We start from the raw sequence: 27,264 nt of genomic DNA, 5'->3' as shown, positions 1-27,264 counted from the left end.
ATGGAACACCATTCCACACTACATCAGCGATGTTGAAAAAGCTCAGTATTTTGGAAATAAGTTGGACACCTTTGAATGGAGCTGGCATGTCATAGAGTGAAAGGAGTGTGTTTTTCGGTCACCAGGAGTCAGGGGCTGTATTGATGTTAACTTGCAAAGATGAGCCAAAGGAGCCCTAGTGTTGATGTAGTTTTGTGCCTTATCCTCAGTGTTTCCTGCCCTGATCTGAAGCCCTCTTAACATAATAATAATAAAAATTGCTTACACTTATATAGCTCTTTTCTAGACACTCCACTCAAAGCGCTTTACAGGTAATGGGGACTCCCCTCCACCACCACCAGTGTGCAGCCCCACCTGGATGATGCAACGGCAGCCATAGTGCGCCAGAACGCTCACCAGCTCTCAGTGGAGAGGAGAACAGAGTAATGAAGCCAATTCATAGATGGGGATTATTAGGATGCCATGATTGGTAAGGGCCAATGGGAAATTTGGCCAGGACGCCAATACAAAATAAATACCAGCACAGCAAGGCAGCAATGCTAACTACTGCACCTCAGTGCCGCCCACTTTTCTGAATACTGAACCTATCACATCAGCCTTGGTCAACATAAACTTTCCAGAGGCCTGGAAGAGGTTGACTCCTCAGGCTGTACCTGATATCAGTCTATTCAGCCCAGCTGTTGTGTTCTGCCCTGTCCTTGACATTTCTGGACCTCTTTTACTGCTGCTGGGGGCACTGAAGAATCTGGGTTACACACGAGATTATTAAGGTTTTGAGACTCTCAAAACCACTTTGTTTTCAAACAGGTAATATCGTGAATCTGTGACTTTATGTGTAAAATATATGGGCTGGGGCTGTTTACCATAGGTTCCAGGTGGTTTTGAAGAGAACTGCAAGAACCAAATAGCAATACAGCAATAATGTTTTTTTGTTCACTCTGCACATTATCTTGTCTGTCTTTCATTTTTTATTCTTGTCTTTGATTTGAAAACTTTTTGTTTGGCTTTATGAGTTTAATTTAAATGTGAAATGAACTACGACAAGAGATAATAATTTAGTAATGGGATATAATACAGTAAGTAGTGTTTGGAATTTTACAATATCTCATTAATAATAAAGCTGTTAATTTCGTGAATCTCTAAAAACTTCAGATACGAAATTTATTTTTCAATGTAATTTTGCCCTGTAACTTAAAAGAAAAAAGAAACAGTAACAGTAAACTGTGGTCGTTATAATAGACTACCGTTGAAAAATCATGATTAAGATGAGTAATTTGCCATAATCTCTGGTATGCGGAGATGTAATATTACTATTCAGTTTGTTCAGTTTACAAGAAAATAAAATACTGTATACTTCTGTGCTTATGCGTGCAACTCATTAGATAGGTTTTTTGTCGGCAAAAGCCGACAGGTCTTAACTTCCCTTTAAAAGCGTCGCAACAAAGTGATAGCACTGCTGCAGAATGGGGTTTGAATCAGCACAATAGATAAAAGATGTGTTGGGAAATATTCGTGTGTTTTGAAGTCCGCTCATATTTTTTCTTTTTTCTTTCTTTTTAGTGTGAAGGTGATTCATTGCACGAAATTGAAGAGGATAAAAAAAGGTAAAGGGACTCTTCTAAAACCAGGTGCAAGTATTGTATTAATTACAAAACGACCGGTGTTGTAATTGTGTAGATTTAGCAAGGTAAATGAAGGCATTTGTGCAGCCCTTTGCTCTATTTTCGTATAGAATATTTTCGTTTCGATTGACTAACGATGTTATTTTACATAATAAGCGAATTTAAGTCGGAGCAGGTGCTGGTGTATAACGATGTTTGTTTTTGTTGATACTGTTTGTATTAGTATCTATTTCATATGTGAAAATCGGACTCGCGTTGTCTTAACTTTCCCTGAATGATTTTTAACCTGTACTGTAAACAAAAATCGTACTAGCGGAACTTCTGTAGTTTTAAACAGACTCCGTATGTATTTAAGGATAAAATGTTGTGTTTATAGTTAAGAGCGAACTAGAATTGGTTGATGCCTTTAAATTCGTTTGTTATTTCAGTTAATACAGCGCTTGCCAAGGGGACCGGTTTAACTTGAATAGATTTTTATTACTAATAAAACTGAGTGGTAAGAATGACTGTGCATGTTTTAGGGTAATATTGAACTGTTGTAGCCTTCGTGTTCTGTAAGTTGTCAGCAGCGTATCGAAGCACCTTTAAGCTTTATGACATTAACATTGAACTTTGACGTGAAATCGTCACAGGAATGGCTGGAGTTATGCAATACGATTCCGATGAACGAGGTCATCTGGTGGAACCGAACTGTATCCCAATAAAGCTAGCATTAAGATCACAAGTTGGAAGTTACTATCTACCGAGAAATACTAGCGGTTTCATTAAGCGCTACTGCCGTAACAGTGAGACATACGTTGTCAGCAGTTTCCGTATTGTAATGCATTCTTGTGAGAGGCAACGTTGCACATCTTTTCTGCTGATATTTGCAACCATGGTCTTTTTGCTGATGATATCTGAGCATACTGGGCTATTTCTAATAGTATCCCGAGTATGAAAAAATTGTTTAAAAAGTTATACGTATTTTGGATCTTGATTTAACGTTTTCTGGCGTCATTGTCCTCGTCTGATCGAGAGAACATGACACTGGAGTACCTTTCTCAATTGTGTAATCACTAAATCAAAGCATAAGAAATGGCCGATTGGTGATAAGACGGTTTAGCCTGTGGCATGTTAACCATGGAGAAAATCAAGAAAGGACATCGGAAAAGCGCCAGTGTACCCGATTTAGGAAGAGAACAATATCTTCATGTCTTCGGTATGTCGGGGGCTGGACTAAGTCACCTTGGGTGGATCCACAAGCAGGAGAGGGAGATAAGTCTCCTTTATAAAAGGTTCTGTATCCAGGGGGCAGACAAATTGCTCAGTGATGGGGACAGCAGATCCCAATGTGTGGCTGTGGAGGTCCAAGTGGGCTCTCTGGACTGAGGTGTCTGGTCCGTTCAGAACTCTGCTTGTAGTGATTGATGGGAACCTGACTGCACGGCGCTACGTTGATCAAGCCCTGGGATTTCATGTGTGACCTTTCCTGTGGACAGACCATGACATGCAGATGGACAGTGCATGTGGATTCCTTGCCAGATGAGGGTCAGTTACTCGCCAGATTTGAGCCCCATTGAGCATTTGTGGAAAACACTGGAACGTCTTGTGGTATCTAGGGTACTGAGACAAGTGAACAAGCACATGCTCATCCAACCTCTTTCTGGGACAGAATTCCACTAGATAACATCTACAGCCTAGTGCAGAGCAGCTTGTATTATTTCTACAGTGGTCACATGCTACTAGCCTGTGACTTTTACAGGAGACCAACGTTGATGACGAATGTAAATTCATTACTCCGATTAAGCTTCGTCTTATCTGTTTAAGAAAAGTTGGTGCTTCTCATGCACATTAATCATTCCAGATCTCCCTTTTTATTCTTCAGTATACAGTACTGCTCCTGTACATTATGCTGTACGGCTGTAAATGAGGCCTTAGGCAGATCAATATTTCATGTGTTTATAAAGGACAGCCATTGTAACTTGAGGATGTACATAAAGTGAACCTATACTCATAGTACCATGTTCAGCACAGCAATTAGACATGTATTAGAAACTGCAGTGTTTCAAACATGCTGGCGAATTTTGAAGAATTCATTTTGTCTGCTGGTTCCTTTGGGCCATTTCTCAAATAGGAGGGTGCTTGCTGTGCTCCAGAAAGCTAGTTCCACAGTACTCATTGAACAGGAGAAAGGTTACAAACAAATGGAGGCCATGTGACCCAGCTAGTCCATAGGCAGTTAGTTGTTAATCGATCCAAGGATCTCATTCATCTGTTTCCTGAAAGAAGAAGTGATTCTACTTCAACTTGTGTAGGCTTTATTTCACAAAGGTGGAAATATACTCAATGAGTTACATAACGTTCATTTCCAGCAGTCATACCTGCAGACACTGTAGTTCTTTCATTCTTCCTCAACAAAGAGTTTGTTTCTGTCCCTTGAGCCTTCACAGCCTCCTTTGCCTTGGACATAAATCCATCACTAATATACCTCATGCATAAAAACAAAATAACACTGTAATATTACATTAATTTCACAGTAAAACAATTAAAAACTGCTAATTTGTTTTTCAAATGATATATACTGATTATATAATAAACTAAGGTGGATTGTCTGTTTAATAAGAAGAAGCTAGCCCTTCTGAATGAGTTTGTAAGATTTATTTAAAGCTGTGTCTGCAGTACCCTCCTTTGACTTGAATAAACTTATTATTCCTCAGATCTTTAGCATTAATTACCATATTTGTGGAGATAAATTTGGTCTTGCTTTTTGTTATGTTATGGTGAAAGGCATTGGTTAGGGTGTACTGGGGACTATGAGTTTGACTATCCTGGCACAGTAAAGAGTGTGATGTGAAATTCAAACTTTCAAGAGTGTATTCGTGATACATTTGTGTTCTGTTTTCTATGACATGCTTGCTTCAGTCTGCTCATTTTTGCCTATGGGCATTTTTTAAGTATGTATTATAATACTCATGGGTGTACTTAGGATAGTCTGATGTCCATGTTATCCTCTGCATTATATGTCTTTTTCTGTCATCATTTGCAATAGTTTTCCTGGGTTGTGTTTCTGCATGACCAACCGTGCTTGTCACTGTGCTGTTTGGATGTAGGAAAGACATTGTCAGAAAGCTTTTGCCTTAAAGGGCATCATGCTCCATTGCATTTGCAAGACCTCTGCTTTACTGTGATTCTCCGTTGGAGGACCACAATTATTCAAGAACCTGGGACACTTCATTAAAATGTACACAACATGCTTTATTGTAGGTAAGCGTTCTTTGTAAATTTAAATCCTGTTCCCGGGTTAACCTTCAGGTTATACCTCCAGGATTCTTCTCAAACAAAGACACTATGATTAATCGTTGAAAACATAAACCACAGCTGACTTCTCTTACAGGAGACAATGTCTAAATTTGGAACTGATTGATTTGTGGAGATGAATCATTGAGGACGGTTAACTTCATCTAGCCTCATCTCAACCCAACAGCTCAATAACTTTTGGATGAATACAGGATGTGTTTGATAAAAAGTAAATTAAATCTCCATTTCCAAAAGCTTTTCATTGCTATTCGTACCTATTATTTTTTTAGTCGGGCCCTGTCTCACTCAGTTAACCTTATTCATATTCATGGATGTTTCACAGGGGAAAAAGCTCACAACAACTTTCGCATTTGTCTTTCATTACATTTTCTCACTGCTAGGGGACATCACAGAGTAGTGGATTATTGTGTAAAGCTTTGGATTTAAGACTGAAAGATTGGGCAGATGCTGCTGTTGTACCTTTGAGTGAGGTACTTTACCCCAGTTGCTTTAGTCCACCCAGCTGTAAAAGTGTGTGTATGTGGGGGGAGGAGTCATTTGCTCTCTGTAACGTGCTGGTTATAGACACAGTTCTGACTTGACGAGCCACTCTGCTCTGGTATGAGCTTTTGAATTTTTTAAATAGTCTTAATTTCATTCATAATAGGATGTAGAACCCCATTTTCTCACCTGTCAGCTGTACCCCAGCTAGCAAGAGGCACATGCTGGATGGAAACTATGGTTCTTTAGTTTTTATAGATGAAATAACCTCGGACATCCAGCTCAAGTGGTGAGGACTTCTTGAGATGGGTAACATCTTGGCTGATAATGCCGTGTCATACAGTAGCTCCTTTAAGGCCAAGTTAATGTTCCAATAATGTGTTGTTTTAACAGCAATTAGCAATTTTAATCTGAAGGAAATTTGAATAAGGTGTATAATAAGGTCAACAGGGAGAAATAAGAAATCCCACATGCCAAATTAACTCAAGGCGTTTTCTTTGAAATATGCTTTTTTTTAAAAAAAAAATGATTAAAAGAGATGGAGAAATGGAGGTAACGTCTTGCCTGAAATGTTTTTTTCTTGTTTCTGCAGGCCGCGCTCTTTGTGGAGATGGATTTGGATGTTGTGAACATGTTCGTCATCGCTGGGGGGACGCTGGCTATTCCAATCCTGGCTTTCGTTGCCTCTTTCCTCTTGTGGCCCTCTGCGCTCATCAAAGTCTATTACTGGTAGAGTCAGTTGTGCCGCTAATTACCGCTTCTTGTTAATCTGAAAGTCACTGAGAGGACAGCTCGGTTATATTACCTGCATTCATTTACCAGATCCAGTTTAAAGACGAAAGGAAATTGAATGTAGGCAAAATGGAACACAATGCAGGGCACAGGGCTCAAGCAGTGATTCATTTTCCTTAAAGCATTTCACAGTTTGCTGTTCACATGGCCCACTGAAATCTCCATGTGATACCGCTAAAGTTGTTTATTCTAAACTGTTTTCTGTATGGCACTTTTTTCCGTTTTACATAGAAGGCTTTATTTCATCTGTGAGAGGCATTCCCTTAAGCTTTGCTCTTTTTCACAACCGGTGCAGCTTTATCGTATAAATTTAACACAGCCTAGTCTATGGACTATCGAAAAAATCACAGAAAGGCAGACAGTGCATTTGTATGACCTTGTCCAGTGTCAGAGACAGCTACTCATAACTGCGTCATGTTATGGATCTGGAAAAATAGCCGATGCTGTGTTTTAAGGTTTGTATTTTGTGGGTGGTGACGGCTTTATAGTGTCCTTGCAATACTGCCTCTCTAACATAAGGAATTTGTGAATTGTCTTTTATATCCTAAGAGGTGCTACTGGCGTATTATTATAATTTCAAGCAGAGGGACTGATTCCAATCTGCTAGACACGGGCCACTTGAGGCTTTTTCGTTCAGGCATCTCGTTATTGGCATAAATGTCAATGTGGATTAATATCACATTTAGAAAAGGCTTTATGGCTGCTTTTAAAGATTCTCATTTAAGATGCAAACCAACATGTTTTTTAAATAAACTTTGCAAGAAGTTACAGGGTTTTTTTTGCATTCCTGTGTTACAGCAAGCAAGAAAGTACGAGTAGTCATGCTTTTGATTGGTACAGTACCTATGTATTAGATGTATGGATCTTTCAGTTGTAGGCTGTCGTAAGCCCCTGCAGATGACGTAGTATAAGTTAAAGGGTGCTCATATCGGTGTCATATTAAAATGAGCATGCCTACAATGGAAATCTACAGTTTCTTCACAACCATTAAGAGGCTAAGAATGAATCTTGGCATGGGATAGCCTCTTTGTCAGCTTGTACATGGTACTTAAGGCCAAGCTGCCAGATTGTGCTGTGCTTGTGTCTTGTCTGTCTTGGTGAAGCATGGACGGCCTCACTGTATCCAATGATGACATGACAGGGCTCTATGTGTTCTAAGGAGTCCGTGCTCTGATCCCCCAGGTACTGGAGAAGAACACTGGGCCTTCAGGTGAGGTATGCTGACAGTGGGACATACCGCTTCTGTTACTCCTACAGAGGAAAGCCTGGAACCCGGCCTTCCATTCTCATGCTGCACGGCTTCTCCGCACACAAGGACATGTGGCTCTCTGTGGTTAAGGTGCAGCTGGACCCTATCAGGGTGTTCTAGCTAAATAAGATGGCATATACAAATTCTTCACTTATAGCAAATAAGACCACTATGAAGAAGAAAAAAAAGTTATAATTTACCATATGCTATTTTGTAGAGCTAAGAGATATTCAAATTGAGTTGCTTCTTTTTATTTGCAGATGTACTTCAATGAGGCGCCTTGTCAAAAACTGTTCACTGTTATTGTATTTTTGAGCAGGACGTTTTACTTTGACAGTAGGGGTTTCTCAGTTAACATCTCTATAAGAATGGAAGTGTACTCTGCTTTCTCTCAAACATGGTCATTGAATTGGACATGTCACCACCCATGTGTCTTAAAAGGGTGACTGCTTTTTCAAGAGCAGGGAAGTACTGCTTTTAACATGAGTAAATGGGCTGATATTATAACGTGAAATTATAAAAATATTGCTATACGCAACTCAAAGCTAACAAATATCTCTATTTGGAGTGCAGTGTTTATTAGCCAGCTTTTTCCTGTCTTAACACTACTGTTATGGTCCGTGCAGTTTCTACCGAAGCATCTTCACCTGCTGTGTGTAGATATGCCAGGGCATGAAGGCACCTCACGCACTGGTGCTGAGGACTACTCCATTGAGGGCCAGGTCAGGAGAATACACCAGGTACGTACATCCTCTCTCCTCCCCTTTTAGAGGTCTGCTGTCTGAGAGTCAGTCCATCTGTAGTTCTGGGGCATTTATTCTATGGTCTATGCCATTCCCTATTGATTTACATAGTCTAGGTAATGCAGGACAGTGCAGAACTGCAACAGAGCACTATAGACAGGATGAAAGGCACATAAGAGAGGTTCTTGTATAGTGCATATGGGATGTTAGGAGGAGGGCTTTATATGTTTGGATAAAACCTCCTCTCAAAATCCTTTGTTAAGGGAAATTGATCTCCCTTAACATGTTCCTATATGACAATATCCTGAGGCCAGACTTTCCTCTTCTTTGAACTTCAAGGGTATAATATCCTTTCTGTGTTATGGTGACCAAGCCTACTGAAATTCAGAATGAATGCATCTTAGGGTTGTGTCAAGGCACGATTCCTAAAAAGGAATGATTAAAGGTTAATTCCATGCTGAAAAGTAGATACAACTGATAGGCCTCCCCCAGTTGTGATTATGTGTCCCAAGAGTGACAACAGCCTTCTTCATACCTGAATATTTTTTTCTTTGTTTTTTTCAGCATGAAATTAACCTTTACTTGTTTCTCCACCAGAAACATAATAATTTGTATGAATTGGGAAAAGCAATGATCCCAATATAGATCTCTGTGGTGCTCCACTAAATACCTAATACAATCCAACTAATCCCCTAATACAGTCCCACTAAATACCTAATATTAAATACAATCACCCCTGTTGTATTGATTTGACTTGGGTCTTACTTAGTACATAGATAGAGCACATATCTTCTCCTAAACAAAACATGGAGGATGTCCATCTTTACCTTGTACCTTTGCAGCCATGGCCCCCTCTCCCCCCTCCCCCAGATAATTCTCAAACCCTGCTTCTGTGTGTTTTAGGTTTTTGTTTTAGGGTCATTACTTTGTGACAGTTAGGGTTGGCTGTTCTTGTTGGTACAATATGGCACTTGTTGCCAGAGCAAGTAACCTGTTTTCCTTTGGTTGCTAGTTCATAGAAAGCATCCATCTGAATAAGAAGCCCTTCCACCTGGTGGGCACGTCCATGGGTGGCAATGTGGCTGGAGTGTATGCTGCCCGCTACCCTTCAGACATCTGCGGCCTCACTCTCATCTGTCCAGCTGGTGAGTCTGGGGAAAGTGCTGGTTGAGGCTTCGGTTGGTTGCTACTGTCACAGCTTTTCGAATGTGGTGATGCAGTGAGAGGCCTAAACTCATTCTAGCATGCACATGATCTAATATGTATAGTTGGTAATGCAATAGGAGGCCTGAACTCAGCGTTGGTTCTTAAAATAAACGTGTTGCTTTTTGTTTTCAAATTTCTTATACAGCCTATTTATTATTAAGGCACTAATACCATAAAGGGAAAGGGGGAAACCTGCTTCTTCTGAATATTCTCTGAATGACTCCCTAAACAGATTAAAAAACACATGTGAACCTGTTTTCCCTGTTCCATGTAACACATCACTAAACCAGCCAGAGTTTTCTCTAGCCTTGTGGAAACCACATAAAAGAAATAAATATTTCTAAACCTTAAGTTCTACTCTCCCTTACCTAAATCCTAAAGTTACTTTCTTTTTTGCTCAAGTTATCTAGACAAATTCTGTTGTATGGTTGGGAAAAGGAGGAGCTCTCTCACAGTACTGTCTGTTGTCCTTCTCCTGCTTTTAATTCTGTGTTCTCCTTACTCTGTTTACTATTGTCTACTATATCATGTTGGGACCTACATTATCTCTGTACCATCCCAAAAAGGTTGTTCTAATAATCTGCCAGAAGACTGCTGGATTCTGGTCATTGTGATTGATTGCCTCAATTGATCAGATAAAGAACAGCTGTGGAGGTACAATCTGGTCCTGATCAAATGCCCTCATGTTGAAGCTGGAAATATATTACGCAGAACCACCAACTAAATCTGCTCTAATACAACAGGAATGCTGTTAGTCAGCAAAGTGTTGAAGAAACTCAAAAGCATAAACATTTTGAAACATGACTTTTCCTAGATTGCTAAATGTGCAGCCCATGCACCTCGTCTTCCTCATCATTCACTCATTCACTACCCTCCTGTCCTGTCTTCTTGCTCAGGTCTGAAGTATCCTAATCCAAGCAAATTTGTGAGACAGCTGCAGGATCTGGAGAAGACACAGAATGTGCATGCCATTCCCCTCATCCCATCCACGCCCGAGGAGATGGAGGAGATGCTGAAACTGTGCTCTTATGTTCGGTTCAAAGTCCCTCAGCAGGTGTTGTATCTTCTGCTGCAAAGCTCTTGGAGCACATTTATAAGAACTTCTTGTATTCCCATGTTACAAACCTGATGCCCCACATTACTGGAAGAGCACTTTGTTTGAATTTGAGTTTCCATGGTTATTGATCGTATTAAACCCTAAGTCGTACAAGACGATGACAATCCTGTTGGTAACAAAAAATTTTCATCCTTCACCCTTATAACTTAAGGCTAAATTTGACAAAAATATACAAACAGTACATATTAGCATTACATTAAACAGTACAAGCATGAACCCTTTTTAAGAAACTGGTCATAATAATATGGTTTGATTTGAAAGTGCATTTCAGAAACTCAATAACTAAGGGAAATCAAGAGTAAAAGCTATGTTTCAAAAAAGTGTTCCAACCAACAATATTCACTGTATTCTCAAAACCATTAATTATGTGTTCCTTTCCTGTACATATAGACTTGAGGTGAAATATTTTCCATCATCATCCTATTATGTAACTGTTTTCATCTGTAACAGTAATTCATATTATAGATGATTTTATCTTTGTTTGGAATCTGAAAAAACATTTGCAGGATGGCAGTAACACTTCTGGGCAGCTGTGTGCAATAAAATCTTCTCCCTCTGTCTTCTAAGTTGAAGTCTAGTTCCCCTTAAATTCTGAGCACTGAGAAATGTGATGTGATGTGAGGTGAGAGATTTGAATATCTTGGAAGGCAGAGGATTTGAATTGTTACAGTATATTGTGGTTTTTAAACTTTTTTTTTTACCACTCAAGATTCTCCAGGGCCTGGTTGATGTTCGAATTCCACACAATGATTTCTATCGAGAAGGTCAGTGAAACCATTAATGTCACTGGGTTTGTTAATTCATTAAAAGTGTGCTCACAGACAGTCTCCTTTGAATTATTAATTCCACTTTAAATGGTGGGATAATGGCATAGACCTTGTTATAAATCATGTATTCATAATGTTCAGTGTACTTATGAGTCTGTTTAAAAATAATTCCAAGTTAGTCTTCCTCAAAATTATTCACCTTTTCCATCATAAAACAGCTTATTAAGTGTTTAAAATCTTGAAACGAGTCATTTTTATACTATTTAGTCTAGCGACTGAAACTAATGATATGTAATGACCTTTGATTTTGCTTTTCTAGTAATGGCAAGATATTGCAGTGTTTTATTTTTTTTTACTTTTTTTATAACTTGCAAGAGACGCTCCCTCCTCTTCCCTTGCTCTTGTCTGAGCTCAGTGTTTCAAACATTGTTTCACATTTCTTGCAGTGTTCATGGAGATCGTTGGGGAGAAGTCCAGACACTCCTTACAGGAAAAAATGCACCTGATCACGGCTCCTGTGCAGGTCATTTGGGGAAAACAGGATCAGGTAATAAATTCATTTTTTTTTAAATCCTAAAATTCTGCTCTTGGAAGAAGTCCTTTGAAGCCACTGATACACCTCTCTCTCTTGCAGGTCGTGGATGTCTCTGGAGCTGCGGTCTTGGCTGATGCTATCCCAGGGTGCCGTGTGGACCTGCTGGAGAACTGTGGCCATTCAGTGGTGATGGAGCGGCCCAGGAAGACTGCCAAATTACTCTTGGACTTTATAATATCCCAGCAGAACACAGGGACAGGGAGCGACAAAAAAGTCTCCTGAAAGAATGCAGAGAGTTTTTTTTTTTCAAAAAACCCAACATAATTCTGTAAATAATTAGTATAATTTCTGACCCAATCATCTGTCTCTCAGGGAGCCCCTTTTAGTGACAACACGCCCATGGATCGAAGTCCCTGAGAATGGTGGGATATCTCCTGAGTGGTAGAAGCTGTGACCTACTGTAAGTTTGCTGTGTAGTGGAACAGCTCTTCAGGGCTTGTGCTGTCTAATGGACGCCCTCAGGTGCAGGCCTCTGTTAACATCCACCAAAAACAACTACGTTTCCTGCCCTGGCTTCTTCTGCACTTAGGCGCTGTTAGGGTACAGGGGTAGAAATTCCTTTTTCCTAGTTTTTATCTGACTTCATGTTTTTTATATGTTGTTATCTTTTCAATGTAAAACTATCAATTTGGTTTCATATAAGATTAGAACAGACTGGATCCTAGTGGATATTCATTCATCCATGTTTAATAGCATCCAATTAAGGTTTTGGATCACTGTGCCATAAAACCATTTAATCTAGTGGGTATAATTTTTATGGTTTCAGATCTAACTAGTGCGTTCTGTCCTGGATCACTTAAGACAATATGCAGTAATTTTATGTCGGAATGATAAATTCTGAGATACCTATTTTGAACTTCTAGCAGATAAGTAAAAAATGCCCTTCTAGACTTAAGAGATTAGGATTTGTAATGACTGCGTACTAAATGCATTTAATCCTTTGTGTTAACCTGGAATGAATCTGATAAACTGCTTTGTAGCTTAGTTGCATGTATGCATATTTCTGCCACTTACCTTCAAGTCTTGGATATCTTAGACAGATAGCATGCCCACTTTGGGAATGGTTAAACAGAATTCAGCTCCACTCTTACTGTACTAAAGTCAAGTTAGTTTCATTTCTACAATAATTACAGAGTGTGCCTAATTTTACTCTTACATGTGTTACTTTAGATGTTTGCTTTCACAGTTATATTTTCAAGCACTTTTTGTAGGCTCATCTACAAAAACAAGATCCTACAAAGAGGCGGTGTGAACTTCTTAAAACTTTTATTTTTCTCATTAAGAGAATCGAATTCTCATTTTCGGTCATTCAGCAGTTCAGGTTTACTGCAAAGTAAGTAGATCCTGAGAGTCTGAGTGAACATAAGCTACACTGTTATGCAGTACATAGTCCACAAAGCTTGAGCTTAAAGCTATTTAAGCAATAACCATAGAATGATGAGAATATGCAATATGCATATGTGAAAAGATAATTATGATACCATGGTGCTATTAACAGGATGAAACCACTTTGGATATGAATCTTTGATTGTTGATGTGTAGTGTTTAATAATGACGTAAGTAAATGGATTCTATGAATTCTGTGCCTGCGGAAAATGAGAAAGGTTTGTATTTTAGTACCGCCATTGAACATATGCAAAATACTGTATGTTTGCTGACTAAAATATTAGGAACCCCCCCATGATACAAATAAATTGTTTCAGTGGCAGTAAATGCATGGTTGGGCTGAGTCTACCATCTGGCCTCCAGCACATCCCCTTGTAAGAAACAGTTCAGTTCCAAGAGCTGATGCCATCAACTCAGCTTTATTTATAGTGGGTACTCCCACTTGGACAATGGGATGGGACTGGACTATTGACATTTCAGGAACTTGTGGAATGCATGCCACCGTAAGCCCACTGGTGCCCAGAAATTTGTTTAAGGATGTTCCTAATATTTTAATCTTTAACCTTTGTATATGGCTGTAATTTTAGAAAAACTAGGCATCATAAGAATTGTTGCTTGCCTCGTCCTCTTGAAAGATATAGCTTCTGGTGTCCCAACCTAAGAATTGGGTTGATTCTTGCCTCAATCTCGTTCATTCCTTTCCAACAGAAAAATAAATTAATCTGACGCAATTTCGTTATCGCTTTCGAAAAAAATGGAGTCTGCATTTTTTGTCATATAGCTACCCGGGTACAGTCTCCTGCACTGCACAGAGAGAAGGAGGACCTGCAGGTATGTTCTTCTCACACCTGATAAGTAACAGGCACCTGCAAGCTTGTTTCCCTAAAGGCTAAGAAAACCTCGGCAGACTGATGCCCAAACTACCCCAGCAATGCGGTGCCAATTGTGCACTTGGGGGATCCCACTCATAACTTATATTAAAATGCATGGAACATGTGACATGTCATATTACATACTGTATTATACTGTATGTAATGATGAAATAATGAAGAAGCACACTCGCTATGAGATAAAACATACAGAGGTGAAGTAATTGTAGGCAGTGCTTTATTCAGAGCAGTTTTTGAATAAAAGGGTGAGGAGGTGTGGTGATCTACATTTGGTCTTGGTCGTTCTCGGAGAATGGTTATTTTGTGGAATCGAAAGGCACTTTCATATAGTGTGCAATAGTATGTTATGATGTTTGTGTGTGATCTAGAAGGTGCCCTAATAAAATCATAGACTGCAGTTTGCAGTTTTAAGGAAATAATCTGTAAGTATCATATGGTTGACAGTTCCATAGAAAAGTCCCCGGGTCCATGTAACACACATGTTCAGTAAAAGGTTTTTCCCCTTTCTGACGTTTGTGTCAATCAAGCAGCTTTTTTTGTAGACATACAATGGAAAATCAGAAACAGTTCACTATGATAAGACATTCTGGCTGTTGGCTGAAGCATGCTGATGTACATGCCACTATACAGTAGGTGTATCTCTAATCCCAAAAGGAGGTTGTCAATAAGTTTCCTTCAGTCTGTTGTTCAGTTTTTTTTTTACCCTGCTCAGAATGGGTTGTGCATCTTCTGTACAATATGGAATGGGAGTCAACCATATTGTAGTCAAAATCGCTTGTTTTCGGACAAGTGCTTGGAGCACAGAGTGAAGCTCGCACACCCCTGATGCGCGGGAACAACACGTTTATTTACTTCCGTCTGTCGGACCTTGACAGACAGAGACAGCCGCTAAAGCGACCGGTGCGGGCGCTACAGTATTCTAATGCTAAACCACGTGATTGATGGAGCGAGTCGAGCGACCATCACTTCTATACTTCTAGTTTCTAGAACAGCCGCTAGATAGCGTATGATTATTGATTTGGAGGACCTAGAGTCCATCGCAAGCATGTTGTTTCAGCTTGCTTTTCATTAGTCACTAGTGTTTCCCTCCTTTGTTGGCCCTAAGAATTTCGTAGGCCCTGGGCACTGTGCCTACAGTGCCTCATGGGAAATCCGGCACTGTACACCAGGCACTTTCCCCTGCAACAGAACTCGCTGCACCACCTACAAATATGTATCCAATACCACCCTCATTCAAGGCCCCTCTGGATAATTCCGGATCACTCAGATGACATATTGTATCTCCAGCAACCTTATTTACTGCACCTCTTGCAGAAAATGTCCAACTATCTACATTGGGGAAACGGGAAGGAGACTGGGAGACCTCTTCAGAGAACATGTCAGGGCTGGAGAATCAAAGATCTCTCCAAGCCCATAGTTTCTCATTTCACCTCCAGTGGTCATGATCACACTGATCTCTCTGTCTGCGTTCTCAAAGAAGGGTTTCTCAACTATTGCAGAAAGACATCCGAAACCAAAATTATCCTGAAACTATCACACCTTCCCCCTTCTCTCAACAACTGACTCGTTTCCTTCAAATCCTCTCTGTTCATTTGAGGGTTTTGACTTCACACCTCTTCACCTCTCTCGACTTCGCACCACCTGAGTGCCCACTCTGCTGCTCTCCTCCCTCCTCCTCTCCATTCCCGGCTTTTGTTCTCCCATGCTTTATTACCTGCTGACTTTCCTGCCTTTCTCACACCCGAAGGCTCCACAGTTGAAGCATTGTGTTTCTTTTCTTCTGTTTTCAGCATGGAATAAACCTTTACTTGTTCCTTTGCAATCTGCGCATGCTGACGCAGCTACCTACTTGAACTATTTTAAAGTCTTTGTTTCTTGTAATAGTTGATAGCATTAACAGCTTGTTTATTAGCCTGGTATGAACTAACAACTACTAATGTTTAGTTGGTAACAAATGTCTGACCGTTCTCATATATAAATTATTTATTACTGCATACTAGAGTTTTAATAGATTGTTATGCATTTATAAAGTGTTGTTTGTAGCCCTTGAGCTGAAGTGTTGAATCTCTGTGTTTTCTTTCATTTAAGATAAGGCAGCAAACTGGGGGAAACTATTTAATGATGTACATTTTTAAATGTATTCAGTACTATAGTGTAACAGAAGTGTTCTTGATTTAAGGACAGTGGAGGTCTGGGAGGTGGTTGACATACTGTAACTGCAAGAAAATTGCTTTAGCGTAATTAAGTGAATTTGTCTCTTCCACTGCTAAAAATCCAAAATTTGCAACATATTTCTCAGCGTGTACTAACAGAAAATGCATGCCTGCTCATTTCCTGTGAAACGTCTATGTCTCTGCTCATCTCAGGCCAGGTACAGAGGTCATACCTAACAGTTGGAGAGTCTCAGTCTGACAGACTGCCTAACCAGGTCTGGCTTTAATTTCAGAGCACAGACAGATATCCATGTTAATTTTCATGTGTTAAATAAAAATACATTCAAAAGAACTACAGATTTAGGAGTTCAAATATGAATACTATGAAATGAAGATGGTTAAGTGTAATACATATTTTACCCATGTGTATAAGCTTAACTATACTGTATATAGCTAAACTTTTAGAGCATTCTATTTTACCTCTGTTTAAATAATGCTGCATCCAGGACCACAGGTAAATGAAATCACTATTCCTCTGAATGCAATACAGACTGTGAAGCACAATTAAGCAAAAACCTGACCCTCAACATTCAAATACAGAATATATTTTTAATTAGTTCACTCAGTATATTCTCTAAGCAGGGACTAACAGTATCGTTTTTTGTAGTCCAGAGCACTGCTTTTAATCCTCCTGCAGCCATGACATAAAACCCTATATGAGCTACAAAGTGTTTTATTGTGCTCTGAATTCTCTGCACAAAGCTGTATGGTTGTGAAAAAATGCACAATTGGTAGGACCAAGTCAAAACCAAGTAAGGATATCATAATGCAAATCAAACAGTTTTGCACCTTCATCTGTTTCTTTTGTTTACTGTACCACTGTCTATTCTGTCATCTTTTCTAAAACACCAGTCACTGGAGCCCAGAAAAGCTTAATAAGCCTTCCTGTCTGAAAAGGATGTATTGCATTTGTTCAGTGCATCTGGGCTCTTCCTGCAGAGAACATCTTGGCAGAACAGTGTTTTCCCCCAGCCCTCTGCCCCCTTTCTGAGATCTTTGACATTTGTCTGTACCAAGGGATGGCCAACCCGGGTCCTTGAGAATCACAGTCCAGCAGGTCTGATGGGTCACTCATTGCCCCCCCAATTCCTAAACACCTGGAGTATCTCAAACACTGGAGAGGGTGAGCTATTCAATTCGGTTTTTGAGCGGTCATTTGGACCACAGCTTTCTTATCCTGATTTCACTGAACCAGTTAACCCCCTAAATAGATCAGAATGCACGTGTTCAGTCTTCAGAAATGTGAGGGTGACCCAAAAGACCTGCTAGATTCCAGCTCTCCATTAACCAGGGTTGGTTTACAACTATTGGCCTACACTCTGTGCTGCACTGAAGCAAACTGGAACAATCCTGCAGATACCTGCTGATGTTCGGATTGTTGACTTGATGTTTTGGACAGGATGTCTTTTGGTTTTTGTTCCAACCTGAGTAGTCAGCCAATTCCCCTAAGTCTTTTCTTAATTAGATAATTAACAAATATTGGGTTAAGAAAATAGAGAATAACAAACAATACTGGGTGGGATAATCAAGAATAATAGACTAATTGTAAAGATTATACCAAGAATATACACAACAGGTTGGTATAGTAAGAGGCATTTGAGATCTTTGTTCTCTGACACAGCTCAGTCAACTCAGGCACAAATTGGAATAAACTAATATTTATTAAAAAATAACAACATAAACTAAATGCACAACATAAAACATTCAAATTACTCTATTTATAAACAAGACATTTCATGTCTTGGAAAAAAAAACCCAGATTACTTTCACAAAGTATGCACCAATCCTAAATAATGCCCTCACAGGTCAACTGTGAAGAACTAAGCCTGCCTTCTTAATTAAAGATTTAAAGACCTACAGTTAAATCTCTCCCTCTATAAATCCAGATGCTACAAAGTGAATGGGATGCATCTCCCTAAATGCATCCTTTGACCAGGTGAGATTGTTTTTAATCTAGGGATTTTATATACAAGAAATAAAAGTTCCCTGAGAATAACAGAATGGCAAACTCTCTTAACAAGGTTCAAATATTTATCTAGAATCTTGTCTTCATTGGTTGATCCAAACCAGAACCTGTAGCCTGGCACTCCTTTTTCTCTCTCCTTGTGTTTTGCAGTCTGCCTCATCTCCTCCCTGTTCTCTTTTTACCCTCTCTCTGTCTTTGTTCCCAGACTGTTGATGACTCTTAATTATTTGCCAAGAATTTAATGAACCAAGGTAAACCAGACCCATTACAAGTCAGAGAACACCTCAGGTGTCGATCCTTGTCTTTAATTCTTATGACTCCTCAATAGCCACTTCCTATAGCTTTGACAATATATAGGATTTTTCAAAAGGTCTTTTAGTTGACTAGGCAAGAGCCAGACGTTCACTTCATTAAAGGTTCTGTTGCGTAGAAATCACCTAGAAACATGTTAGAAATGTTACATTGAATAATTAATTAAATAAATAAATGTAACAGAGAACATGATCAGAACAAAAATCAGAAGGCACTGGGCCTTGCAGGAATGGAGTTTGAGATACTATATAGTGTACCTTGAAAATTAACTTAGTCCTCAAGATTTTTTTTCTTTAGGTATTATAATTGTATATAAGTCTCAAGCAAGTATTGAAAATTATCCATAGTAGGTATTTATTGTACTGCACACAATTACCATATTGTGTTTATTGGTATATTTTATGGAGTTTTCATTGTGCTAAAATATAGAAACAATTCTCATTTTTAATATTTTATTGTAATTACTGTAGAAATGTGTATGTAAATAGTATTATGATTAGTAATAAGCTCCTCATGACGAGAATAGAAACTGTTGTTCAAGATGTGACATGCTTAATTTCGTTGTGCATCCATTTTCTAACCACTTCTTCCAATTTAGGGTCAATGGGCACAAGGCAGGGATGAGACACCAGTCCATCACAAGGCAGTACAAATGCAGACACACCAGGGCTAATTATCCCAGAAGCCAATTCACCTACCACCAGTATGTCTGTAGACTGGGGGAAGAAACTGGAGAACTTAGATGAAACCCACATGGGAAATCACACAAACTCCACATAGATACAGTAGCTCCCCAGGAATTGAACCCAGGGCCAGAGCACTGCAAGACAGTTAAGCTAACCACTGCGCCACCCACTTTCATTTTAATATCAGTTAACTGGTGGATACAATGAATTGCCTCCACTTTTAGTAGTGTAACTAAAATGTTTTCTGAAAGACAGTATTTTTGTATGTTGTAGAAACTTTAGTTTAAATATTAAGAATAAATATTAAGGTGGAGTAAAGCCGTGTACGAAATTTGGGAGCAGAATTATTATGTTATTATGTAGGTGGATGCTGCACATTGGTGGTGGTGGAGGGGAGTTCCCATTACCTGTAAAGCGCTTTGAGTGGAGTGTCCAGAAAAGCGCTATATAAGTGTAAGCAATTATTATTATTATTATTATTATTATTATTATTATTATTATTATTATTATTATTATTATGATGATGTCTAAATGACCAATCCTTCACAAGTGACCAAACAATTTAGCCGAAATAACGAATCGTAATGCTTTTCCGTGTATTAAATTCCGTGATGTAGAAAGTAAAGATAATTTTATTTATTTACTACTGGAGACGTGGACTGAGATTTGATTTATATTAGGACGTCATATGGACCTTTTGAGGACATTAGGTACAGAACTGTATACGAGCACAGAGCTAGGTCGGACTGCAAAGGCTGTAGAACAGGAAGTACGACTTGAAACGTGGTTACAGTGCGGAGTTTAATCTGAGTTAAGGTGTCAGGTAATGTGAAGAATTTTTAATCAAACCAACACCAGTCTCTGACATGTTGAGTACTACAAATCTGTTTACTTTGCTCTGTATCATTAGGAGCCTTTTTCTTAGCTTCTGCCTTGCAACACTGAATCAAAAGCAAATGCTGTCTTAAGTAATAATGTCTTCTCACAGAAAATCTCGCAGATATTATTATTATTATTATTAATAGAATGATATATTTGCGAAATACTGACAGCATTTCTTTTAGTCTTTTTTCCTATAACATTCGCGAAATCGTGAATTAAGGGTGCAAAAATAAAGCAGCTTTTAGAAACTACTTTCTCGCTACAGAATATAACGGGGTTGACTAAATTAACATTGTTAGGAAACAACTGTGTGAGTTGATCATACCACACATTGTTGCTGTATTGTAATTTTATTTTTTGTTATTGCATGGTTACAAAGTTTCTCACTTAAACCCAAAGCAATACGTTATGTTGCTCCTCTAAAGTTAACAAACACAGTGGAATTGCAGGGCCGTGCAATCTGTGCAGAACATTATTTTCTGCTGTGTGATTACGGGATTTTTCTCTTTGTTAAGGAAATAGCATGAGACGCTCTGGGAAACAGGAGGAGGAACCTGCAAGTTATGAAAGGCTTGTTTTGAAGAATGCATCAGTGTACCATTATCTGAGGATCTCCCTGTGAGTGTGCCGGCATGTTTTGTTTTCACGAGCATTTCTTGGTGTCTCCTACAAATTGTTTGATCACGCATGAACGCTCACCTGGCACCTCATTAAATGTACTGCAGTTAATCTGATAATAGCAACGAGTGTTGTTTCCAGGCTGTTTCAATGTCTTTAATATATTTTTTTAATTGTATCGTAATTTACACCATAGCTAGGTTTTACACTAAAATGTTCACAGACGTGTTCTGGAAATCATTGTTCAACTCTGACCAGTATTGCTCAACTGATGTACGGTGTTGTTGTTTGATTTTAAAACTGAAGATTATTTTTCTAACATCCTACACATCAATATGAATGTGTTCAAATTTATTATAAAGATGTATAGAAATATCTAGGGAGATTTGGTGGATCAGTGATTAGTATTGGTGTCTTGCATCACTGGGGCCATGAGTTTAATTCCAGACCTGGGGTGCTATCTGCATAGAGTTTGTATGTCCTCCCTGAGTTTGTGTGGGTTTTGGCTGGGTGCTTTGGTTTCTTCCCAAAGTCCATAGGAGGATTAATGGGTAGGTTATTTGACTTCTAGGAATGTTGGCCTTGGTCTGAGTGTAGGCGTTTGTCTCTGCCTTGCAATGGACTGGCGTCTGGCCCAGGCTGTATCCTGCCTCACTTTCGTTGCTTGCTGGGATAGGCTCCAGCTGCCCCATGACCCTGAATTGGATCAAGTGGTTAGAAAACAAATTGCTATAAATACATTTTTTTTAAATCATCCCTCTTTTTTTTAAATCAAGCTCTCATGAGAATTCGGCTGTGATTTTGCAGGTGTGAGAAATGCATTGCCAAATATCTAAGCGACTTTTCTCTAGATGCAGACAGGGCAGAATTTTGTTTCCTTCTCTGTTGGTGGAAAACTCTGGCCTTGTTTTTACAGAGTATTCCAAGACAGTGACAAAAGACTCAGTGAGGCCCAGTTCAAGCAGCTGATCATTTCAGCCCTCAGAGACCTGTATGGAGAGGTATGTAAATGCAAATATAAGTTTGATGTACCAGATATACAGAGCTAGACTCCATCTTGATATACAGACCCAGTTTGGAAATATTTAAATGGACTTTTACCCAAATTGACAAATTTATTTTGTTAATAATTTGTTAACTCTGTTGACAAATGGATCTACAGAATAATACAGTACAGTTCATACAGCTTTTAGGCCATATTTTAGAAGAAACGCGTATCCTCTGTTCTATAAGAAATAATAGATGAATATAGTGTCTTTGCTACTATCAATCCTTGTGTGTTTTGTATTTGATTTTCAAGCAGCATTTTGCATGGGAACATGACCATAAATACCAGAAAGTAGGTGCTTCAGAAAGGAAAGGGGAGTGCAAATATCTGTTGCACAGTTATGTTTATCAGCGTTTCATTAAGGGAAGTGTATTGTGAAATAAAGAGAAAGGTGTTAGCTTTGCTTGATATGTTTAACGTGTGTTGCAGTTTTGTTTTAATGGGCAACTCCAGAAATAGACACAAATAACACAGATGTTTTGTAGATTGGAGCCGCCTTTCCTTTCGATGTTCTAAAATTTGAGGAGAACACGCTGAAAGCGATAATACGAGTGTTGAGCAGGTAAAGTAATATTGCTTGTCTGTAAAAATGAAAAATGTGGAAGCAAGCATAGTAAAAATAGTCAACGAGTCAAATGTCCTATAGTTCAAAACAATTAGAAGTGTATTCAAGATTTTTATATTATTGTTTGGTTATACAATTTATTTATATGTATGATTTATGATTTATTTTTTTTAAATGTATTTTAAAATGTACAGGATCGACAATGGTGTTTGTCCACAGCCCTTCCTCTGAGTCACTATGCAAATATTTTTCTTCCAGTGGCCTTGTGAAACTGTGGAGTGCTCTGACATTACTAGGATCCTATCAAAATGAACCATGTGCCTTTAGGATTATTCAGGTGAGTTAATTAGTTGAAATAGCCAATTTGTTTTTGAATGTACAATATTCCCCATCTTTTAAAGTTACACCATGTAAATGCTCAGTGTTTTGCAAAGTTCTTTATATTTTGTGGACTATTTTATATTTTGTGGGAAAAAAACAAAGGGAATGAGTATTTTGTCTGCTTTCCAGTAATCATATTTGAATTATTTTAACTTTATTTTCTTACAAAGTGTGAGCACACTCTATTGACAGATTTATCTACATAATAATAGCCTCAGTTCATACAGCTTATTTGCCTTTTGTGTGTCTTACAGTCTGATTGTACATTAAATACATACTACATTACATACATTAAATACAGCACACTAATGTCAGCACACATGGGAATTATAAACATTAAAAACATATTTCACTTAGGCCTAATTTACACCACCGAAATTTTGCCTTGTTCTTCATAGACTGCAGAGCAAAAAATGAACAACAGATGGCAGCAATAGGTTTGTAGTATTGCCTTGTGATGAATGACTCAACAGAAAAATACACAAAGGGCTGTGTATGTAATAAGATATACATATGTGAGAAAAGGTTTGTGAACCTTTTGGAATTAACTGGATTTCTGCATGAAGGGCTCCTAAAATGTGATCTGATCTTCATCTAAGTCATAGTAATAAATAAAGACAGCCTTGTTTAACAAACAACCAGCCCTGCCATATAAAAAAATCACACAATTTTGGTTAACTGCTCTTCCCAGTAGAATTCTGTTGAAGTGCAAAATTGCCCGATCAAAAGAGATTTCAGAGGACCTCTGAAGAAGAGCTGCTGAAGCTCATAAGACTGGAAAGGGTTACAAAAGGATTTCTAAAGACTCGGGCCTCCATCAGTCCACAGTCAGGCAGATATCTTACAAATGGAAGAAATTCAGTACAGTTGCTACTCTCCCTAGGAGTGGGCGTCCTACAAAGATCAGTGCAAGGGCATGCCGTACAATCCCCTGACAGATGACAAATTAGGGTGACAGCTAAGGATCTGCAGGCATCTCTTGCACTTGTTAACGTCCGTGTTCATGAGTCTACCATAAGAAAAACACTGAACAAGAGTGGTGTTCATTGGAGGGTACCACGGAGGAAACTGCTCTCCAAAAAATATTTTGCTGCCCTTCTCAGTTTGCTAAAGACCACCTGTATGTTACACAGCACTACTGGAACAGTGTTCTGTGGACAGATGAGACAAAAGTTGAACGTTTTGGTAAATATACACAGCGTTATGTATGGAGAAAACAAAACATTGTGAAGCGCGGAGGAGGGAGAATTATGGTGTGGGGCTGCTTTGCTGCCTCAGGGCCTGGACGGCTTGCAATCATTGAGGGACCAATGAATTTCAAGTTGTTTAAGGAAATTCTATAGCAGAATGTCAGGGGTTCTCTGATCTAAAAACATGCAACATGACAATGACCCAAAATACAGGAGTAAATCAATAACAGAGTGGCTCAAACAAAAGTAATTCCATATTTTAGAATGGCCAAGTCAGAGTCCTGACCTCAATCCCATTGAAATGCTGTGGCATGATCTGAAGCAGGCCATTCAATCAAGACATCCCAAAAATATACATGAACTGAAACAGTTTTGTATAGAGGAATGGGCCAAATACCTCCTAACCGCTGTGCAGGTCTGATCAGCAGCTACAGAAAGGGTTTGGTTGAGGTTATTGCCAATAAAGAAGGTTTCACTAGTTACTAAATATGAGGGTTCACATACTTTTTGCATCAATGACCTTGATTGTTTAAAGCATTTATTCAATAAAGATATAGCAATGTTATAATGCGTGTGTTGTTTGATAAATAAGACTGTCTTTATTTATAATTATGACATGGATCAAGATCACATCACATTTTAGGAGCCATTCATGCAGAAATCCATATAATTCATATAACCATATAACCACAAACTTTTTCTCACAACTGAACACTTGAATATTTTACTTTAGAGTTGCTTTTGTCACAGACAAAATCAAATCAGCACATGCTACTTATTTCATCCTCTTAAAGTTAGCTACCAGTTATTGTGCGTATTCATATCTCTGTACAGACAAAATATTTGCAAGAAATTTGAATGTTATGAATCCATTTCTGGATTCTCTAGAAAAAGCGTTAACCTTGAATCTCAATTTTGCAGGTGTCGCCACTCCTGTTAGCTTTGTCTGGAAACAGCAGAGATTTCGAACTGGACTGAAGTGCTCTTGCCGCTTGAGATAAACGGGAATACATCAAAATGACCTTTGTTTGGAGGGGAAGCATCTTGTCCAGACACTTTAAGCATGTCGCCCTTGCTGTTGGCCCCACTGTGACCATGGGAACGAAGGATCCTCTGCAGACTTCTGTCCATCCCAGATTGATCCATGTTGGATCACAAGCCACACTTACAAAGGCATTCACTACTAGGGATGTGGCTCTGTTTGCCGAGTTAACAGGAGACATCAACCCCCTCCACCTGGATGTTGACTTCGCTAAAAACACTCCTTTTCAAAGGCCGGTTGTCCATGGAGTTCTGATTAATGGGCTTATATCAGCAGTTTTGGGGACTAAGATGCCTGGCAGCGGGTGTATATTCCTTTCTCAGGAAATTCGCTTTCCCGCGCCTTTGTACGTCGGAGAAGAGGTTTTAGCAGAGGCCGAGGTGAAAAGGCTCAAGAAGTCCTTTGCCTGGATTTCCGTTTCCTGCTCGGTAAAAGGCAAAGTGGTCATGGAAGGGGAAGTCCTGGTCAGGGTGCCAGAGGTCGCATTTCAGAGCCCACAGTCGGATAATAAGTAACTGAGGACAGAATGTTTTATTGTTCTGTGCTGAAAGAAAGGTTAGCTGTCTGCATGAACATGTATAGTCCATAAGCTGGCAGTGCTTACATAAAAGAAAAACATGTTTTGGGAGGCTTTGGTTGAGTCACTGACTTTTTTGAGTTCTGCCATTGCTGGAAGCTAAATATGGAATCAGTTTTTAAAAATAAGTAGTTATGATGATAAGGTTGTTTTACTTATTAGAAAGAGGAAAATACAGTTCCTTAAAAATGACTAGCTCAGAGTGCCCTTTAATTGGTGGATATAAATAACACTTCCCTGAAAATTTTGTAATTTATATTTTTTTGGTGGTTTCTCTCAACATTAACTGTTACTGGAGGTTTCTGGTCTCACAAAGAATAAACTGGCAAACAGGATTTCTTGGGTTTGTGGGACTGGAGAATAAGAGGATTGATCTCCATGACTGCAGTTAGGCAGGTTAGCTACCTTGCTCAAATGTTACATACCTTGTGGTTTCCACCTGCTGCATTGCTGAAACACCTTCATTGACACAATCCTGACAGAAGCTCTTGGCTTTTCCCCTCTCCCTCTTAATGCTAGGAATCTTGTATAATAAGACAAGGACATGAGTAAATGTCCTGCCAGCACCTGAATAAAAAGCATCTCTGTCCCAAAATGTCCTAGGAAGTACAGTACTTCAGGCACGTATTCCTCAGCTGACCGCATTTTTAAAAAAGACAAAAAGCCATAAAAAATGTTTGCTCATTTCTATCCAATGTACATGAAAATAAACTCTTTAACATGGCTTTGTGGATGTGAGTTATTCTGAAGTGTGTATAAGTAAGAAATACCACAGGGAAGCAGATAATTCCTTGTATTTGTATAGAGCTTTTCATCCTAAAGCGTTTACGACGAAGGCGGGGACCCAGTTTATCCTGGGTCATGTGCAGCACCCCCACTGCAGAGAAGATCAGGACTAGAAGTGAGAAATTGCATCCCTTATCTCTTGAATTGTATTGGAGGGGAACCTGGGGGGAGACAGATCTACTGGTAGCTGAACACCGTGGTTCTGTCTGTTTTGACCCAAGGTAAACTTATTTTTGGCCTTATAGATGTATGAAAAAAAGCTGTTTCAGTACAGTTAGGAAGCATAGTGTTATTTTCCCCAGTTCTGTGATCACTAGTGACTGCTGTCTTGTTTTGATGGCTCTGTACTTGAGCTCCAATCAAAATTGAAAAACCTTGGGGTTATATTCGATTCTGGCTTAACATTCGACCCACATGTACAGCATACTGTCAAAACATCTTTTTTTCACCTTAGAAATATCGCAAGACTACGCCCTATGCTATCATTAACTGTGGCTGAAAAGCTGATCAACATATTTGTATTCTCTCGAATTGACTACTGCAATGCTCTGCTCCCTGGGGTATCTAAATCTACTCTGAACAAGCTGCAGTATGTCCAAAATTCAGCAGCCAGAATCCTGACCAGATCTAGTGCAAGTGTTCACATTACTCCTATCCTGGAGTCCTTGCACTGGCTTCCGGTCAAATTCCGCGTAGACTTTAAAATCCTCATGCTCACCTACAAGGCTTTACATGGCTTGGCACCTCAATACCTGTCTGAACTTTTATCGCCCTACTCCCCACCTCGCAACCTCCGCTCTTCAAATTCTGCCCTCCTTACTGTCCCCCAAGCCCGTCTACATTGTATGGGCGAC

The 27,264-nt window shown here is 39.1% G+C and overlaps 2 protein-coding genes across 7 annotated transcripts; both read left to right on the top strand.

Moving 5' to 3' along the window:
* The first annotated feature begins 649 nt into the window (after nt 1-649).
* Nucleotides 650-12,110, top strand: abhd6a (abhydrolase domain containing 6, acylglycerol lipase a). 5 transcript variants are annotated; one of them, XM_015347980.2, is made up of 10 exons: nt 650-807; nt 1,561-1,604; nt 5,992-6,128; nt 7,374-7,530; nt 8,067-8,180; nt 9,196-9,328; nt 10,286-10,443; nt 11,216-11,270; nt 11,720-11,820; nt 11,908-12,110. In XM_015347980.2, the coding sequence occupies exons 3-10, from the start codon at nt 6,010-6,012 to the stop codon at nt 12,088-12,090; spliced, it is 1,020 nt and encodes a 339-aa protein (XP_015203466.2). In that variant the 5' UTR covers nt 650-807; nt 1,561-1,604; nt 5,992-6,009; the 3' UTR covers nt 12,091-12,110. The 5 variants fall into 5 exon arrangements, with proteins under 5 accessions (XP_015203466.2, XP_015203464.2, XP_015203465.2 ...); XM_015347978.2 differs by lacking the exon at nt 650-807 and having other exon boundaries at nt 1,440-1,604; XM_015347979.2 differs by lacking the exon at nt 650-807 and having other exon boundaries at nt 1,440-1,628.
* Nucleotides 12,111-20,040: 7,930 nt separating this feature from the next.
* On the top strand, nt 20,041-25,192 carry rpp14 (ribonuclease P/MRP 14 subunit). 2 transcript variants are annotated; one of them, XM_006630947.3, is made up of 6 exons: nt 20,041-20,144; nt 20,719-20,821; nt 21,738-21,822; nt 22,355-22,431; nt 22,693-22,771; nt 24,927-25,192. In XM_006630947.3, exons 2-6 carry the CDS (start codon nt 20,727-20,729, stop codon nt 24,981-24,983), a joined length of 393 nt encoding a protein of 130 aa, XP_006631010.1. In that variant the 5' UTR covers nt 20,041-20,144; nt 20,719-20,726; the 3' UTR covers nt 24,984-25,192. The 2 variants fall into 2 exon arrangements, with proteins under 2 accessions (XP_006631010.1, XP_015203469.1); XM_015347983.2 differs by having other exon boundaries at nt 20,107-20,189.
* Nucleotides 25,193-27,264: the final 2,072 nt, after the last annotated feature.

The sequence above is a fragment of the Lepisosteus oculatus genome, chromosome 4, assembly GCF_040954835.1.
Source record: "Lepisosteus oculatus isolate fLepOcu1 chromosome 4, fLepOcu1.hap2, whole genome shotgun sequence".
NCBI lineage: Eukaryota > Metazoa > Chordata > Actinopteri > Semionotiformes > Lepisosteidae > Lepisosteus > Lepisosteus oculatus.
This window is presented reverse-complemented; position numbering and strand designations above follow the sequence as displayed.

What these genes read in the sequence shown, in the direction of transcription:
- abhd6a (XM_006630948.3), top strand. Translation starts at nt 3,126, where the DNA reads ATGTGGATTCCTTGCCAGATGAGG. An exon ending in TGTGGCTCTCTGTGGTTAAG is followed by an intron (nt 7,531 to 8,066) that starts GTGCAGCTGGAC and finishes TGGTCCGTGCAG; the next exon opens with TTTCTACCGAAGCATCTTCA. An exon ending in CACTCTCATCTGTCCAGCTG is followed by an intron (nt 9,329 to 10,285) that starts GTGAGTCTGGGG and finishes CTTCTTGCTCAG; the next exon opens with GTCTGAAGTATCCTAATCCA.
- rpp14 (XM_006630947.3), top strand. Translation starts at nt 20,727, where the DNA reads ATGAGACGCTCTGGGAAACAGGAGGAGGAACCTGCAAGTTATGAAAGG. An exon ending in TCAGAGACCTGTATGGAGAG is followed by an intron (nt 21,823 to 22,354) that starts GTATGTAAATGC and finishes GATGTTTTGTAG; the next exon opens with ATTGGAGCCGCCTTTCCTTT. An exon ending in GTGCCTTTAGGATTATTCAG is followed by an intron (nt 22,772 to 24,926) that starts GTGAGTTAATTA and finishes TCAATTTTGCAG; the next exon opens with GTGTCGCCACTCCTGTTAGC.